The sequence below is a fragment of the Lucilia sericata genome, unplaced genomic scaffold, assembly GCF_015586225.1.
Source record: "Lucilia sericata isolate MDLA Ls3-8-SP2 unplaced genomic scaffold, ASM1558622v1 Contig003689F_arrow, whole genome shotgun sequence".
Classification (NCBI taxonomy): Eukaryota; Metazoa; Arthropoda; class Insecta; order Diptera; family Calliphoridae; genus Lucilia; species Lucilia sericata.
In genome coordinates, this window is record NW_023996994.1 from 2,016 (window position 1) to 20,000 (window position 17,985).

General features: G+C 32.1%; 2 protein-coding genes across 4 annotated transcripts in view; one reads left to right on the top strand and one right to left on the bottom strand.

The window, feature by feature from the left end:
* Positions 1–367: 367 nt before the first annotated feature.
* Positions 368–17,985, bottom strand: part of LOC119614934 (endoplasmic reticulum-Golgi intermediate compartment protein 2-like) — a 17,985-nt gene continuing 367 nt past the window's right edge. Inside the window, exons 2-5 of one of the 3 annotated variants that reach the window (XR_005232379.1) lie at positions 16,818–17,564; positions 16,601–16,750; positions 16,229–16,538; positions 368–1,149 (exon numbers count right to left, since the gene is read on the bottom strand). Coding sequence is in view for 1 of the 3 variants with exons in the window: in XM_037971023.1 (XP_037826951.1) it covers positions 16,309–16,538; positions 16,601–16,750; positions 16,818–17,564 (1,127 nt within the window). In the remaining 2 variants the exon portion in view is untranslated. Of the gene's footprint in view, positions 1,172–16,179; positions 16,539–16,600; positions 16,751–16,817; positions 17,565–17,985 lie in introns of those variants that run through there. The other 2 variants (XR_005232380.1, XM_037971023.1) reach the window with 2 other exon arrangements.
* On the top strand, positions 12,523–16,184 carry LOC119614933 (arginase-1-like; the record flags this gene model as incomplete). Its single annotated transcript, XM_037971022.1, has 2 exons — positions 12,523–12,622; positions 15,746–16,184. Coding segments are annotated over 2 exons (469 nt in total), but the record flags the coding sequence as incomplete, so codon positions are not given.

Sequence of the window (17,985 nt, forward strand, 5' to 3'; positions counted from 1 at the left end):
AAAAAAAAAACAACAACCCTTAATAGACAAAAAGCGGGTGGGTGTTTTTTTTCTCTACTTACTTTTGCTTTGTTGTAGTTGTTGTTGTTGTGTAGTTGCTATTATAAATTTTTCGCTAGATTTTTATTATCAAACTCTCTTCTTTTTCCAATCTCCCACAATTTGTTGTGAAATGTGTTGTTTGTGTGTGTTTAAATTTGTTGTTTTTGTTAGTATGAGTTTGCGTGTGTTGTAAAATCAGCAGACGCAGACGTTGTTAAGTGTTGTTTTACTAGGTTTTTGCTGTTGTTGTTGTAGTTGCTTATTTTTAATTTTTGTTAGACAAAAATTATGTTTTGTTGTTGTAGTTGTTTTATTTTTGTATGTAAACTATGATGGCGGACGTAGTCTTTTTACGTTTGTTTTTTGGTTCACTTCTAATTTCTTTTCTCAATTTTCCTTTTTTTTTTTTGCTTTTTTGTACTTAACCCACGGGGAGTGTTCTTTGCTTCTTCTTTTGCTTTTTTCACTATGAAAATCGATTTTATTGATTTTTTTTTTCAACTTATTTTGTATAATTTAATACAAAATGTTTATTCTTTCGCAAATTAACTAAATTTTTTCGTTATTACTTCATTAATATTTTTTTCTTTGTTATTCTCTTTTGCTTTTATTATTCTTATAATGAGTAGTGTTTTTTTGTTAATTATTTTAGCAAAAAATTTCAGCTATTAGTTGTTACACAATTATTTAAAAATTTTCTTTTTTTCTTGATTTATTAAATTTAATAATTTTTCTAATAGTTTGTGTTGTAAATTAGTTGGATGTGTTCTAATTTTTTTCTATTTAATTTTCTTGTATTTTATAGATACAGATACACTTTTTTCGGTTTTCCTTTGCAGTTTATCTTCTATATTACTTTTTTTGTTTTATCGTTAAAAACAAGTTCGCTTTGCAAATTTGTTTTTAATTATTTATAATTATATAAAGTGTAAAACTTTTTTTCTTTATTTTATTAAATAATTTAATAAATACTTTATTTTATAATAAATTTTTAATTATTTTCTTTTTTTGTCACAACGTTTAAAATGCGTCTGCTGCCAACGAACGTTTGTTATAAAATGATTCTCTTAAATTTTTGTTCATTCTTTTTAGCTCATTTTCGTTTTGCTAAAAGAAAATTCCAAAATGGCTGCTCATTTCCAAGGCAATACAGTTATCTCTTTCATTTTGTTTTGTTTACACATTTCGTTTGCGTTAAAAGAAAAGAGATAACTGTAGTTTATTTTCAGAGAGCGCTCTCTCTTATTGTAAAAGGGTTTCCCATTCTAGTTGCATTAAAACCCCGGCAGCAGTGTTAATGGTTAGGGTGTTGGAAATAAAAGGTTTTTATTGAAAAAAACGGGGGTCGTAAATCATGGAATTATATTTTTGCCGGTAAAAGGACTTTGGCAAAGAAAACTGGAATTTATAGTTGTTGGAATTAACAAATAGTGTAAAGAATTGCAATAAAGGGTCTCAAACTCAGAATTAAAGAAACTTTAGTCCATACTATAGACTAGACTATAGTCCTGACTATAGACTAAACTATAGATTACGCTGTAGTCCAGACTATATACTATACTATACTATAGTCCAGACTACGCTATAGTCTAGAATAGACTAGACTATAGGCAAGAATATAGTCAAGGCTATAGACTATAGTCCAGACTGTAGACTATAGTCCAGACTATAGACTATAGGCAAGACCATTGGCAAGACTATAGACTAGAATATAGTTCAGACTATACACAAGACTAGAGTCCTGACTAAAGACTATAGTTCTGACTATAGACTGGACTATAGTCCATACTATAGACTAGACTATAGTCCAAACTATAGACCGCACTATAGTCCAGACTATAGACTAGACTATAGACCGCACTATAGTCCATACTATAGACTAGACTGGACTATAGTCCAAACTATGGACCACACTATAGTCCAGACTATAGACTAGACTTCAGACTATAGACAATAATATAGTCCAGACTATAGTTCATACTATAGACTAGACTATAGTCCAGACTATGGACTGGAATATAGACTACACTATAGTACATATTATGGACTAGACTATAGTCCAGACTATAGAATAAACAATAGTCCAGACTATAGTCCAGGCAATAGACTAGACAATAGGCCAGGCTATAGACTGGATTATAGTCCAGAATATGGACTACTCTATCGTCCAGACCATGGACTACACTATAGTTCAGACTATATACTAGGCTATAGACTAGACTATAATACATACTACAGATTAGACTATAATCCAAACTATAGACTAGATAACAGACCAGACTATAGTCTAGATTTAAGTCTAGACTAGATTAAAGTTCAGATTATGGTTCAGACAACAAACTAGACTATAGCCCGACAAAACATTCTTCTGATAAAAAAACCCAACTTAAATAAAACTTGAACTCTACAATTACAGTTCAAATCTTATTTACATTATTCTACTTTTTTTAAATTGCTACTATTCCAAAGGATATTGTTTACACACTCCATTTTGAACAGGTTTTTCTTCCAAGCAAACATTATTTTTTATTCTCAACATGAACCGCACCCTCTTTCCAAATGTCAATTCCATTGCTTGTCCGCTATTGTGATATAATAATGAAAAAGGTCGTCAAACGTTAAGGATAGCATAAATCGCGTGCAAATATAATTCCAAAAACCAGATGCTGCAGGATTCCTAGCAAACCACCCGAGACAGACGTACGGCTAGTTCTCTCGTTGGCTCTCTTTGCGCAAGTTTGGTTGGCATGGAAGCGTGAGTGTGGTTACAACTTCCGTTTTTTGTGCAGCATATTTTTGTTGTTGTTGTTGGTGTAATTAAGTAAGGGATGTAAACTATTTACAGCAGATATACTTACAACAGAAAGTTGTTTTTGTTTTCGTTACGAATGAATTAAAACAAATCAAGGAAAGTACAACAGTCGCACGTTTATACCTGTTTTGCATAATAATAAATGGAGAGGGGTTGTTTGCCCTTTTTTATTATGAGCTATAATTGGTAAGGGTCGTTGGAGTGAGGATAAGGTATCCGAAAATTGTTTATATATTCAGATGATTTGGATATAAATGGCCTAGTCAATAATCCAGAGTATAGTAGTCTAATCGATAATCTAATCCATGAATGGACTATATATTAGACAATACTCAGGGATATAGACAATGTTACTGTTGCAGTATTACTCATTCTATTCCTATGTAATATCTTGAAATAGTAGCGACATCGCTTATCCGCCTATGATCAACAATTTCCTACTTTCTTTTATTCGGTAGTGTTACTTTGTTTACTTCCGGCGCTTTTTCTATCCCTTCATTCTATTTAAGAGTTTGTGTGTGTGTTTTAGTGCTTTATATATAAAAACTTGAACGACTTTTGTCTGATTTTTATGTTTAAGTTGCATATAAATGAACTTTTTGCATGTCTAGTTTTAACACCCTTATTCTGATCACAACCATTTTTATGTTTCGAGAGGGGGTGTTGTAGTTAAGGGAAACTTTTATTTCATGATAATGTGGTTATGGCATAAAAATAAAGTTTAAGTTGGAATTTCTAATAAGATTTTAATAAAATAAAACTATAATGGGAAATCTGTAGGAAGACTGGACTATAGACTAGATTATAGTTCAGACTATATGAAAAACCTGATTATAGTTTAAACTATAGATATAGTCAAGACTATAGGCTAGACCACATGATAGACTATAGACTAGACTATAGACTAGACTATAGACTAGGCTATAGACTAGACTATAGACTAGACTATAGACTAGACTATAGACTAGACTATAGACTAGACTGTAGACTAGACTATAGACTAGACTATAGACTAGACTATAGACTAGACTATAGACTAGACTATAGACTAGACTATAGACTAGACTATAGACTAGACTAGACTAGACTATAGACTAGACTATAGACTAGACTATAGACTAGACTATAGACTAGACTATAGACTAGACTATAGACTAGACTATAGACTAGACTATAGACTAGACTATAGACTAGACTATAGACTAGACTATAGACTAGACTATAGACTAGACTATAGACTAGACTATAGACTAGACTATAGACTAGGCTATAGACTAGACTATAGACTAGACTATAGACTAGGCTATAGACTAGACTATAGACTAGACTATAGACTAGACTATAGACTAGACTATAGACTAGACCATAGACTAGGCTATAGACTAGACTATAGACTAGACTATAGACTAGACTATAGACTAGACTATAGACTAGACTATAGACTAGACTATAGACTAGACTATAGACTAGACTATAGACTAGACTATAGACTAGACTATAGACTAGACTATAGTCTATAGTCTAGTCTATAGTCTAGTCTATAGTCTAGTCTATAGTCTAGTCTATAGTCTAGTCTATAGTCTAGTCTATAGTCTAGACTATAGTCTAGTCTATAGTCTAGTCTTTAGTCTAGTCTATAGTCTAGTCTATAGTCTAGTCTATAGTCTAGTCTTTAGTCTAGTCTATAGTCTAGTCTATAGTCTAGTCTATAGTCTAGTCTATAGTCTAGACTATAGACTAGACTATAGACTAGACTATAGACTAGACTATAGACTAGACTATAGACTAGACTATAGACTAGACTATAGACTAGACTATAGACTAGACTATAGACTAGACTATAGACTAGACTATAGACTAGACTATAGACTAGACTAAAGACTAGACTATAGACTAGACTATAGACTAGACTATAGACTAGACTAAAGACTAGACTATAGACTAGACTATAGTCTAGACTATAGACTAGACTATAGACTAGACTATAGACTAGACTATAGACTAGACTATAGACTAGACTATAGACTAGACTATAGACTAGACTATAGACTAGACTATAGACTAGACTATAGACTAGACTATAGACTAGACTATAGACTAGACTATAGATAATAATTTGTAATTATTATAAAGAGCGGTTTAATAACACGACCGAACAAAACCAGAGTTGGAACTCTAACTATAGACTAGACTATAGACTAGATAGACTAGACTATAGACTAGACTATAGACTAGACTATAGAACTAGACTTAGACTAGCCTATAGACTAGACTATAGACTAGACTATAGACTAGACTATAGACTAGACCTATAGACTAGACTATAGACTAGACTACAGACTAGACTATAGACTAGACTATAGACTAGACTATAGACTAGACTATAGACTAGACTATATACTAGACTATAGACTAGACTATAGACTAGACTATATAGACTAGACTATAGACTACACTATAGACTAGACTATCGACTAGACTATCGACTAGACTATAGACTAGACTATAGACTAGACTATAGACTATACTATAGACTAGACTATAGACTAGATACTAGACTAGACTAGACTAGACTATAGACTAGACTATAGACTATACTATAGACTAGACTATAGACTAGACTATAGACTAGACTATAGACTAGACTATAGACTAGACTATAGACCTAGACTGACTAGACTATAGACTAGACTATAGACTAGACTATAGACTAGACTATAGACTAGACTATAGACTAGACTATAGACTAGACTATAGACTAGACTATAGACTAGACTATAGACTAGACTATAGACTAGACTATAGACTAGACTATAGACTAGACTATAGACTAGACTATAGACTAGACTATAGACTAGACTATAGACTAGACTATAGACTAGACTATAGACTAGACTATAGACTAGACTATAGACTAGACTATAGACTAGACTATAGACTAGACTATAGACTAGACTATAGACTAGACTATAGACTAGACTATAGACTAGACTATAGACTAGACTATAGACTAGACTATAGACTAGACTATAGACTAGACTATAGACTAGACTATAGACTAGACTATAGACTAGACTATAGACTAGACTATAGACTAGACTATAGACTAGACTAGACTAGACTATAGACTAGACTATAGACTAGACTATAGACTAGACTATAGACTAGACTAGACTATAGACTAGACTATAGACTAGACTATAGACTAGACTATAGACTAGACTATAGACTAGGACTATAGACTAGACTATAGACTAGACTATAGACTAGACTATAGACTAGACTATAGACTAGACTATAGACTAGACTATAGACTAGACTATAGACTAGACTATAGACTAGACTATAGACTAGACTATAGACTAGACTATAGACTAGACTATAGACTAGACTATTAGGCTAGACTATTTAGGCTATAGACAATAACAAAACTAGGGTATACTACTGACCAGACTTTATACTGATTTATAGTCCATAAAATAGAACAATCTAGCGACTAGACCAGACTATAGATATTCCTATAGTTCAAGCTATAGAGGTATCTATAGTTAAGAATATAGAATGATATATAATTCGGACTAGACTATAGACTAAACTATAGCCTGTAGTCTGCCAAATTTTCTATTTTTCTGAAATGATCATATCAAATTAGTTCTCCTACAAAACCAGATCAAATCTTTGATACAAATAAAACAGTTTGTTTCCTTCAATAAGAGAAAAACTAAATAATAATGCCAATTATTTGTCGCTAGAGACAATTAACAATAAGGCGATAAAACTAGATCGGAGCATATGTTTGTGTGAAATTGCACATCTGCAATATTTAACACGAATTTCAGACTCTTCTCATTCATACAACTAACATGTGTATTTGCAAGATCACACACACACACCAACACAGTGACTGAGTCCCCCGTTCACTCACTCACTTTCCCACTAACCGATTAGTTGTATTGTGTTAATGACATCTCTTTGTATGACATTCGCAAGGCACGTTACAGATACATGAATGTATCTATAATGTAGTATGTACGTTCCTGCCACAATGACGCCAACTAGTCTAGTTATTGTTTCAGATTATTTTTTTTTTCTTTTTTAAAGCAATTTTTTTCATTGTCTGAAAAACGACGCAATGCTTTTTGAAAGGTGGTTGAAAATGATTTTGTTTTGATATCAAAAGAAAGAATGAAAAAAATGTGTGCCAATTGTGGCAGAATGAAATTTACAAAGAGGAAGAATACACACAAAAATATCAGACAGACAGATATTTATACGATCAGTGAACTTTACAGCATATAAGACCATGTATTCGTGTTGCATATACAGTACGAGTGTAGTAGTTTTTTTTTAACACGAAATTGTTGTCGTCATTGTTTGACGAAAGTATAGTTTTTTATGCTGGAACAGGGTTTAACAATAAGAGAAGTTTTTGCCAAAACATACATTACTTTCTAATATCACTTTACTTGACTGGCTACATACATATATATGTATGTATGTATGTATGTATGTACATACATATAATACAATTCAATTAGTTACTTTATACCACCCAAGTAATCTAAAAGGAAGTCGATTTTTACTTTTTTGTCCCTTAGTAGTATGGAAAGTAATCACTTCAATTCGTTTTTTCTAAATTAAATTTTGGGAAACAGACACGTACTTCTTAAGAAAATAACATTGTTTTTGACAACACTCTGTAGTTTTTAAACATACCTATTGTATTTATTTGGCATGTGTTTGTTTATCTTTTTTGTCATGATTTTAATATGATAAATTATTAGATTTTTTTTAGGTATAAATAAAAGCTAAATAAAATCATTATTGTTTATATTATATGCATATTTACAAAGGGAAGTGTTATACTATGTACTCTGAATTTAAGCAAAATAGTTCAATTTCATTTCATTCATTCGTTCGTAGTACAATAGACCGCCAGTCATTCAAACAGACAGACAGACAGGCAGAAAACACTTTAAACACGAAACAATATTGCGTTTTTTATTATAACACTATTTTTTTGTAAATCATAGTGGTTTATAGTGTTTTTCACATGCATTATTTGTTAAAAGTTGTTTCCGTTTCCAGAATGCTTGTTTTTAAATATAATTTACTCTATAGTCTCAATTATTGACTCGAGCATAATGTAGTCTATAGGGTAGTCTATAGTCTTGTTTATAGACTAGTCTATAGTCTAGTCTATAGTCTAGTCTATAGACTAGTCTATAGTCTAGTCTATAGTCTAGTCTATAGACTAGTCTATAGTCTAGTCTATAGTCTAGTCTATAGACTAGTCTATAGTCTAGTCTATAGTCTAGTCTATAGTCTAGTCTATAGTCTAGTCTATAGTCTAGTCTATAGTCTAGTCTATAGTCTAGTCTATAGTCTAGTCTATAGTCTAGTCTATAGTCTAGTCTATAGTCTAGTCTATAGTATAGTCTAGTCTATAGTCTAGTCTATAGTATAGTCTAGTCTATAGTCTAGTCTATAGTCTTGTCTATAGTCTAGTCTATAGTCTATTCTATAGTCTTGTCTATAGACTAGTCTATAGTCTAGTTTATAGTCTAGTCTATAGACTAGTCTATAGTCTAGTCTATAGTCTAGTCTATAGTCTAGTCTATAGTCCTAGGTCTATAGTCCTAGTCTATAGTCTAGTCTATAGTCTAGTCTATAGTCTAGTCTATAGTCTAGTCTATAGTCTAGTCTATAGTCCTAGTCTATAGTCTAGTCTATAGTCCTAGTCTATAGTCTAGTCTATAGTCTAAGTCTATAGTCTAGTCTATAGTCTAGTCTATAGTCTAGTCTATAGTCTAGTCTATAGTCTAGTCTATAGTCTAGTCTATAGTCTAGTCTATAGTCTAGTCTATAGTCTAGTCTATAGTCTAGTCTATAGTCTAGTCTATAGTCTAGTCTATAGTCTAGTCTATAGTCTAGTCTATAGTCCTAGTCTATAGTCTAGTCTATAGTCTAGTCTATGGTCTAGTCTATAGTCTAGTCTATAGTCTAGTCTATAGTCTAGTCTATAGTCTAGTCTATAGTCTAGTCTATAGTCTAGTCTATAGTCTAGTCTATAGTCTAGCTCTATAGTCTAGTCTATAGTCTAGTCTATAGTCTAGTCTATAGTCTAGTCTATAGTCCTAGTCTATAGTCTAGTCTATAGTCTAGTCTATAGTCTAGTCTATGGTCTAGTCTATAGTCTAGTCTATAGTCTAGTCTATAGTCTAGTCTATAGTCTAGTCTATAGTCTAGTCTATAGTCTAGTCTATAGTCTAGTCTATAGTCTAGTCTATAGTCTAGTCTATAGTCTAGTCTATAGTCTAGTCTATAGTCTAGTCTATAGTCTAGTCTATAGTCTAGTCTATAGTCTAGTCTATAGTCTAGTCTATAGTCTAGTCTATAGTCTAGTCTATAGTCTAGTCTATAGTCTAGTCTATAGTCTAGTCTATAGTCTAGTCTATAGTCTAGTCTATAGTCTAGTCTATAGTCTAGTCTAGTCTATAGTCTAGTATATAGTCTAGTCTATAGTCTAGTCTATAGTCTAGTCTATAGTCTAGTCTATAGTCTAGTCTATAGTCTAGTCTATAGTCTAGTCTATAGTCTAGTCTATAGTCTAGTCTATAGTCTATAGTCTAGTCTATAGTCTAGTCTATAGTCTAGTCTATAGTCTGGTCTATGGCTAGTCTATAGTCTAGTTCTATAGTCTAGTCTATAGTCTAGTCTATAGTCTAGTCTATAGTCTAGTCTATAGTCTAGTCTATAGTCCTAGTCTATAGTCTAGTCTATAGTCTAGTCTATAGTCTAGTCTATAGTCTCGTCTATAGTCCTAGTCTTATAGTCTAGTCTATAGTCTAGTCTATAGTCTAGTCTAGTAGTCTAGTCTAGTCTAAGTCTAGTCTATAGTCTAGTCTAGTCCTAGTCTATCGTCTCGTCTATAGTTTCTTTAGGTTTTTCTCTAGTCTAGTCTATAGTCTAGTCTATAGTCTAAGTCTATAGTCTAGTCTATAGTCTAGTCTATAGTCTAGTCTATAGTCTAGTCTATCGTCTAGTCTATAGTCTAGTCTATCGTCTCGTCTATAGTCTAGTCTCTAGTCTCGGTCTATAGTCTAGTCTATAGTCTAGTCTATAGTCTAGTCTATAGTCTAGTGTCTATCGTCTAGTCTATAGTCTAGTCTATAGTCTAGTCTATAAGTTAGTCTATAGTCTAGTATAGTCTAGTCTATATCTAGTCTAGTCTATCTAGGTCTAGTCTCTGGTCTAGTCTATAGTCTAGTCTATAGTCTAGTCTATAGTCTAGTCTATAGTCTAGTCTATAGTCTAGTCTATAGTCTAGTCTATAGTCTAGTCTATAGTCCAGTCTATAGTCTAGTCTATAGTCTAGTCTATAGTCTAGTCTATAGTCTAGTCTATAGTCTAGTCTATAGTCTAGTCTATAGTCTAGTCTATAGTCTAGTCTATAGTCTAGTCTATAGTCTAGTCTATAGTCTAGTCTATAGTCTAGTCTATAGTCTAGTCTATAGTCTAGTCTATAATCTAGTCTATAGTCTAGTCTATAATCTAGTCTATAGTCTAGTCTATAATCTAGTCTATAGTCTAGTCTATAGTCTAGTCTATAGTCTAGTCTATAGTCTAGTCTATAGTCTAGTCTATAATCTAGTCTATAGTCTAGTCTATAGTCTAGTCTATAGTCTAGTCTATAGTCTAGTCTATAGTCTAGTCTATAGTCTAGTCTATAGTCTAGTCTATAGTCTAGTCTATAGTCTAGTCTATAGTCTAGTCTATAGTCTAGTCTATAGTCTAGTCTATAGTCTAGTCTATAGTCTAGTCTATAGTCTAGTCTATAGTCTAGTCTATAGTCTAGTCTATAGTCTAGTCTATAGTCTAGTCTATAGTCTAGTCTATAGTCTAGTCTATAGTCTAGTCTATAGTCTAGTCTATAGTCTAGTCTATAGTCCAGTCTATAGTCTAGTCTATAGTCTAGTCTATAGTCTAGTCTATAGTCTAGTCTATAGTCTAGTCTATAGTCTAGTCTATAGTCTAGTCTATAGTCTAGTCTATAGTCTAGTCTATAGTCTAGTCTATAGTCTAGTCTATAGTCTAGTCTATAGTCTAGTCTATAGTCTAGTCTATAGTCTAGTCTATAGTCTAGTCTATAGTCTAGTCTATAGTCTAGTCTATAGTCTAGTCTATAGTCTAGTCTATAGTCTAGTCTATAGTCTAGTCTATAGTCTAGTCTATAGTCTAGTCTATAGTCTATATAGGCCTAGTCTATAGTCTAGTCCTATAGTCTAGTCTAGTCTATAGTCTAATCTATAGTCTAGTCTATAGTCTAGTCTATAGTCTAGTCTATAGTCTAGTCTATAGTCTAGTCTATAGTCTAGTCTATAGTCTAGTCTATAGTCTAGTCTATAGTCTAGTCTATAGTCTAGTCTATAGTCTAGTCTATAGTCTAGTCTATAGTCTAGTCTATAGTCTAAGTAGTCTATAGTTTAGTTTGTAATCTGGTCTATGGGTGCATAATCTGAACTATTCGATATTATAGTTTAGATAATAGATCAAACAATATTCTGGACTATAGATCAGTCTATGGATTATTCTATATTCTAGATTAGTATATATCCTGGAGTATAGATATGTATATAGTCTGATCTATAAACTAGTCGATGGATCAGTCTATGTTCTGTACTATAGCTCTATAGCTATAGTAAAGTTCGGTCTAAAGTCTTAAGTATAGTTCAGTCTATATTTTAGATAATTCAATGTATATTTTGGACTATACCTCACTCTATATTCAATCAATATTTGATTTTTCTGTATCTAATAGATCGCTATTTTAAAATTTCTATAAAAACGTTATACGTACAATTTTATACTCAATTTTGGTAGAATTTAAAATTCTCAACAGCTTGCATTTTGTATTTTTAAAACAAAAACAATTCAATTGTCTGGCACTTGTACAATCTATTTAAAATTTATCAATAAAAATTATTTTCAAAATGAATTCAAAACTTGTGCTGCACTTGAAAGGCTTTTTTTCTTATAAAATAAAAACCAACCCTTTTTAAACAAAATACTACCGAAAAAACGACAATCAAAAACTCCTGAATTTGAATTGATTGATTATGTCGGTCCTTGACAGACAAAGGTTCAATGTATGCTTAAAAGTTTAATGTACTTTTTTAATTTTCCAAAAAAAATATTTAATTACAATTTACATGTTTTTAAAGAAATTTATAAAACTATAAATTTAAACAACCCTTGTAAGAGAATTATTTTTATGACATAAAACGTGATTAGGATCAGAAAAATGTGAAACAGGAATCAAACACGTTTCTTTTATATTAAAAAAAAAATAATAATAATTTATAGAAAAAACCAACGTTCAGACGTAACGCCTGGTCAACAACAAATATGTCGTTGAGCTCTTAAGTAACAAATGTTTTTTTATGATCATTAGTTCGACTTCTGTAGCAGTTTTTATTATTCTTTTGTTTTGTTTTGTTTTTTTTCTATTTATGGCTCGAGCGATTTTTGAACTTTCTTTTGTTGGTTTTTTGTAAAAATTGGCATGAAAATTCTAACCTTTAATTTAGTTTTATATAATTTGAAATATCCTGTTTCTAAAATTTCTAAAATTTTTAGGTTAATTTCTTTTGTTTTCATTTTTTCAGCTTGCGTGCCGATCAATTGGTTTACATCGGTCTTAGGGACATTGACCCTTATGAAGCCTACATACTCAATAAGCTGGGTATAAGAGCATATGCCATGGATGTAAGTAGTAAATTAATGAATGACGACTGAATATCCTTTTTGAATTGAATGCATACATGTATGCATGCATGTATGTGTGTTTGGTTTTATGTTAAGGATCAAATTTTGTAGTTACTGTGTGATTCAGGTTTTAATCACACGGGGTTTATATGTACGATCATCAGGACATATAGAACTATAACACGTACGAAGCCCAACAAACCACCCTTGTTTTTGTTATTACTGTAATAGTAGTAGTTATTGTTGTTGTTGTTGTTAAAACTGATCGCCAGTTACGTTTTTACAACATCTGTAACATTTTCAATAAAAGGCCGTTTGGAATACAAAAATCCATATGCCTTTTACCTTTAAAACAACAACAACAAATATTTCATTTTTCATATAGGAGGGGGAGATTTTTAGGGGTTGTTCTTCATTCTCTTTTGACTTTGTCAATATTTTTGTTTATAAATTTTTTTGTTTTAGGTACCACCAAAAAAATATCGCCCTTAGGGCTTTAGATTGCTTTTAATATTAGTTAAGGTAGGGTATGGTTCATTATTATTATTTTTGTTTTATTTTTATATTCGCATAATTTATCTTTGTATATTTTACATTTTAACGTTTTCCTTAGCTGTCACTATTAAATACATTGTTGAAAAATTTGTAAAAATAGGATTTATATTGGCTGTCTGGAGCGTAGTTAAACTCGTTAACATAAATTATTACCAAAAATTTAAATTTTGTAATTAATTTTTTTTTTATTATATAGAGACAACTGCCAAGTAAATAAGGGTGTAAAAAGGGATAAAATGTAAATGTGAAAGAGGTTTTCAATAGCCCTTAGTGTTATGAAAACATTTTACAAATATGTAGGAAATGTTGGATATAATAAGCTTATAGACTGATATATAATCCAGACTAAAGGCTCATCTATAGTCTAGATTATAGACTGACTACAGGTCAGTCTAAAATCTGGACTACAGATAAAGTCTGGCGTACAGATCAATCTAAAGTCTCGATTAGTGTATAATTTGGACTATATATAAGTCTGGACTATAGATTAATCTATAGTTTGGACTATAGATCAGTCTATAGTCTGGACTATAGATCAGTCTATAGTCTGGACTATAGATTAGTCTATTGTCTGGACTATAGATTAGTCTATAGTCTGGACTATAGATTAGTCTATAGTCTGGACTATAGATTAGTCTATAGTCTGGACTATAGATTAGTCTATAGTCTGGACTATAGATTAGTCTATAGTCTGGACTATAGATTAGTCTATGGTCTGGACTATAGATCAATCTATAGTCTGAACCATAGATCAAACTATAGTCTGGACTCCATATGAGAGTATAGTCTGGACTAAAGATCAGTCTATAGGCTAGGCTTTAGATTAGTTTATAGTCTGGACTATGGAATAGTCTAGTCTGGACTATCGATTAGTCTACATTCTGGACTATAGATTAGTCTATAGTCAGGGTTATAAATTAGTTTATAGTCAGGACTATAGATTAGTATATAGTCTGGACTATAGATTAGTCTATAGTATGGACTATAGATCAGTCTATAGTCTGGAGTATAGATTAGTCTGTAGTCTGGACTATAGATACATACGTCTATAGTCTGGACTATAAATTAGTCTACATTCTGTACTATATATTAGTTTATAGTCAGGACTATAGATTAGTCTATAGTCTGGAGTATAGATTAGTCTGTAGTCTGGAGTATAGATTAGTATGGACTATAGTTAAGTCTATAGTATGGACTATAGATAAGTCTATAGTATGGACTATAGATCCGTTTATAATGTGGATTATAGATCAGTCTATAGTCTGGACTATAGATCAGTCTATAGTCTGGACTATAGATCAGTCTATAGTCTGGACTATAGATCAGTCTATAGTCTGGACTATAGATCAGTCTATAGTCTGGACTATAGATCAGTCTATAGTCTGGACTATAGATCAGTCTATAGTCTGGACTATAGATCAGTCTATAGTATGGACTATAGATCAGTCTATAGACTGGACCATAGATCAGACTATAGTCTGGACTACATATGAGAGTATAGTCTGGACTAAAGATCAGTCTATAGTCTAGGCTTTAGATTAGTCTATAGTCTGGACTATGGAATAGTCTAGTCTGGACTATCGATTAGTCTACATTCTGGACTATTGATTAGTCTATAGTCAGGGTTATAAATTAATCTATAGTCAGGACTATAGATTAGTATATAGTCTGGACTATAGATTAGTCTATAGTATGGACTATAGATCAGTCTATAGTCTGGAGTATAGATTAGTCTGTAGTCTGGACTATAGATACATACGTCTATAGTCTGGACTATAAATTAGTCTACATTCTGTACTATATATTAGTTTATAGTCAGGACTATAGATTAGTCTGGACTATAGATACATACGTCTATAGTCTGGACTATAAATTAGTCTACATTCTGGACTATATATTAGTTTATAGTCAGGACTATAAATTAGTCTATAGTCTGGAGTATAGATTAGTCTGTAGTCTGGAGTATAGATTAGTCTATAGTATGGACTATAGATAAGTCTATAGTATGGACTATAGATCAGTTTATAATGTGGATTACAGATCAGTTTATAGTCTGGTCTATAGATCAGTCTATTGTCTGGACTAGAGATCAGTCTATAGTCTGGTCTATAGATTAGATCAGTCTATAGTCTGGACTATAGATCAGTCTATAGTCTGGACTATAGATCAGTCTACAGTCTGTTCTATAGATCAGTCTATAGTCTGGACTACAGATCAGTCTATAGCCTGGTCTATAGATCAGTCTATTGTCTGGACTATAGATCAGTCTATAGTCTGGTCTATAGATCAGTATATAGTCTGGTCTATAGATCAGTATATAGTCTGGTCTATAGATCAGTCTATAGTCTGGACTATAGATCAGTCTATAGTCTGGACTATAGACCAGTCTTTAGCCTGTATACTCTTTAGTCCCATTATATTTTAGTCTATAGTTTTGCCTATTATTTAGTCTGATTATTACTTAGTCTATATATATATAATAGTCTTTTATTAAAATATGATTTTGTACCTTCATTCCAATTGTTCTTGCCTCTTGTTAATCAATTTCTTTTCCTGTTTCCTTTACAGTCTGTCGATAAATATGGCATTGCTAAAATTATGGAAATGACCCTCGACGCTTTGGATGTCAATAATAAAATTCATGTCAGTTTCGATGTCGATGCCTTGGATAGTAAAGTGGCTCCCAGTACCGGTACTGCTGTCTATGGTGGTTTGTCTTTGCGTGAGGGCATTTTCATAGTGGAAAGTTTAAGTGAAACAAAACGTGTTCAAGGTATAGATTTGGTAGAACTGAATCCCAGCTTAGGCAATGCTCAAGATGTTAAGACTTCAGTATCGGCTACCATGGAAATTTTGAAAACTATATGTGGCGGTCATAGACGTAGAGGAAATTTTGAAAATATCGATGAAAGTCTGGTGAAAATTAAAACGGAATGAAGTGAAATTGATGAAAAATATAATGAGAAAAAATGTTTAATAAAAAAAATAAAACTGCCTTAATGTAGAATTTTTGTTATAAATTTTATTATTTATAATAATTTTTATTATTACCTGTTTTGTTAATAAAACACTTTGGGGAAAAACAATTATAGAAACTCGGAGATTCTTTGGATTTAGGGAGAGATTTTTATTTATTCCTTGAGATTGCTATTGGCGGGCAGTATAGCGGTTACCTGGGCTGACATTTTATTGGCATTACTTATTAAATCATTGGTTACGACTACTGGTGTAGGTACCGCGACTGGAGTGGCAGCCAAAGGACTATGCTCGGGAGTTTCCTTAAGACGTTTGTGTAAAAGTTGAGGAGCAAAGGTTTGCAAAAGAATTTTTTGCAGATTTACCAAAACATAATTTAAAATGCCTAAAATTTTTAACGTTAAAAGGAAATTTGGACATATTATTAAATCCTTAACAAAAACCTACCTGATATAACTATAATACCCGCTATTATGGAGCATAAACGTATTATAAATTGTATTAAATTATCACGATCAGTGCGCACTATGATTCTCAAAGCCGACCAATCATATTTGAAATAAATACCCGGATTGCCATAGGAATTTTGTACAGGATCTGCATATAATTTCCGCGCAACAATAAAATCTAAAGAAATTTTGATAAAAATAAAAAGAGAACTTACCCAATACTCTTTTATTTTCCGTAACAGAATACTGATAAGTGTTGATGGTGGAAAACGTGTTGTGTATTTCGGTGGGTACAATATTTAAGAAATATTGTACGGTGGTTTCCTCCTCTGTTATATAAACCTCATCTCCCTCTAAGGGCTGCACTATATGCTTCGAATATTGACCAAAACTTAAACGATTTATACGATGTGTAAAATTTGCTGGCATACGACGAAAACCAATCATTAAATGGTCCCCAAATAGATCTACTACGGGCATGGCTCCTCCTACCAAATGCAAAACTCCCGCCACCTTATTAATACCCAAAGTACCATGTAAACGACAAGCATCATATTGATCCTCGGGCACTGGTTTGCCATTATCCCCTAAAGGCTGTTCATGAGCCTCATTACTCTTAATCATATCCTTAAAAAGGATATCAGCTATGGAATGATATTGTTCACGACGATAATGATTCATATATTGCTGTCGTTCGAACTCGATACGTTCGTCCGGTGACATTTGCCACCATACACCTTGACGTTGTAAGGTACCATAGGCAAATACATCCTGTTGAGTTTCATCCATTAAATCCACCCCGGAGAGAGAGGAACAGGGCATGGCCACTGTTATATCGACATGCATTTGCACCTTTTCCGTATCTATATCCGGTTCAAATTGATATTTTAATTTGGCATCTTTATAGTATAAAACTTCTTTGTAGATCAAGAATATGATCAGCAATCTACTAATGAGGGATACTGAAAAGAATCATAAACCATAAATTTCGATTTAATAGATTTGAAGTGTAAGAGGACTGATCTAAACTATAAAGTAACCTTAGGTCCAAAATGCTGACTAAACAATAAACCACATTATTGTCTAAACGATTGACTAGAAACGATAAAACTATAATCCAGACTACATACGAAACTAAACCACAGTCCTGACTATAGGATATAGTACTGTTCACACTATAAACTAAACTATAGTCAGGCTATAGACATAACTATAGTCTATACTATAGTTTAAACAATAGTCCAGACTATACACTAAGCTATTGTCCAAACTATAAACTATAGTCCAGGCTATAGACTAAACTATAGACCAGTCTATTAACTAAACAATTGTCCAGACTAACATTAGTCCACATTAAGATATAAACTAAACAATTTTTTATCT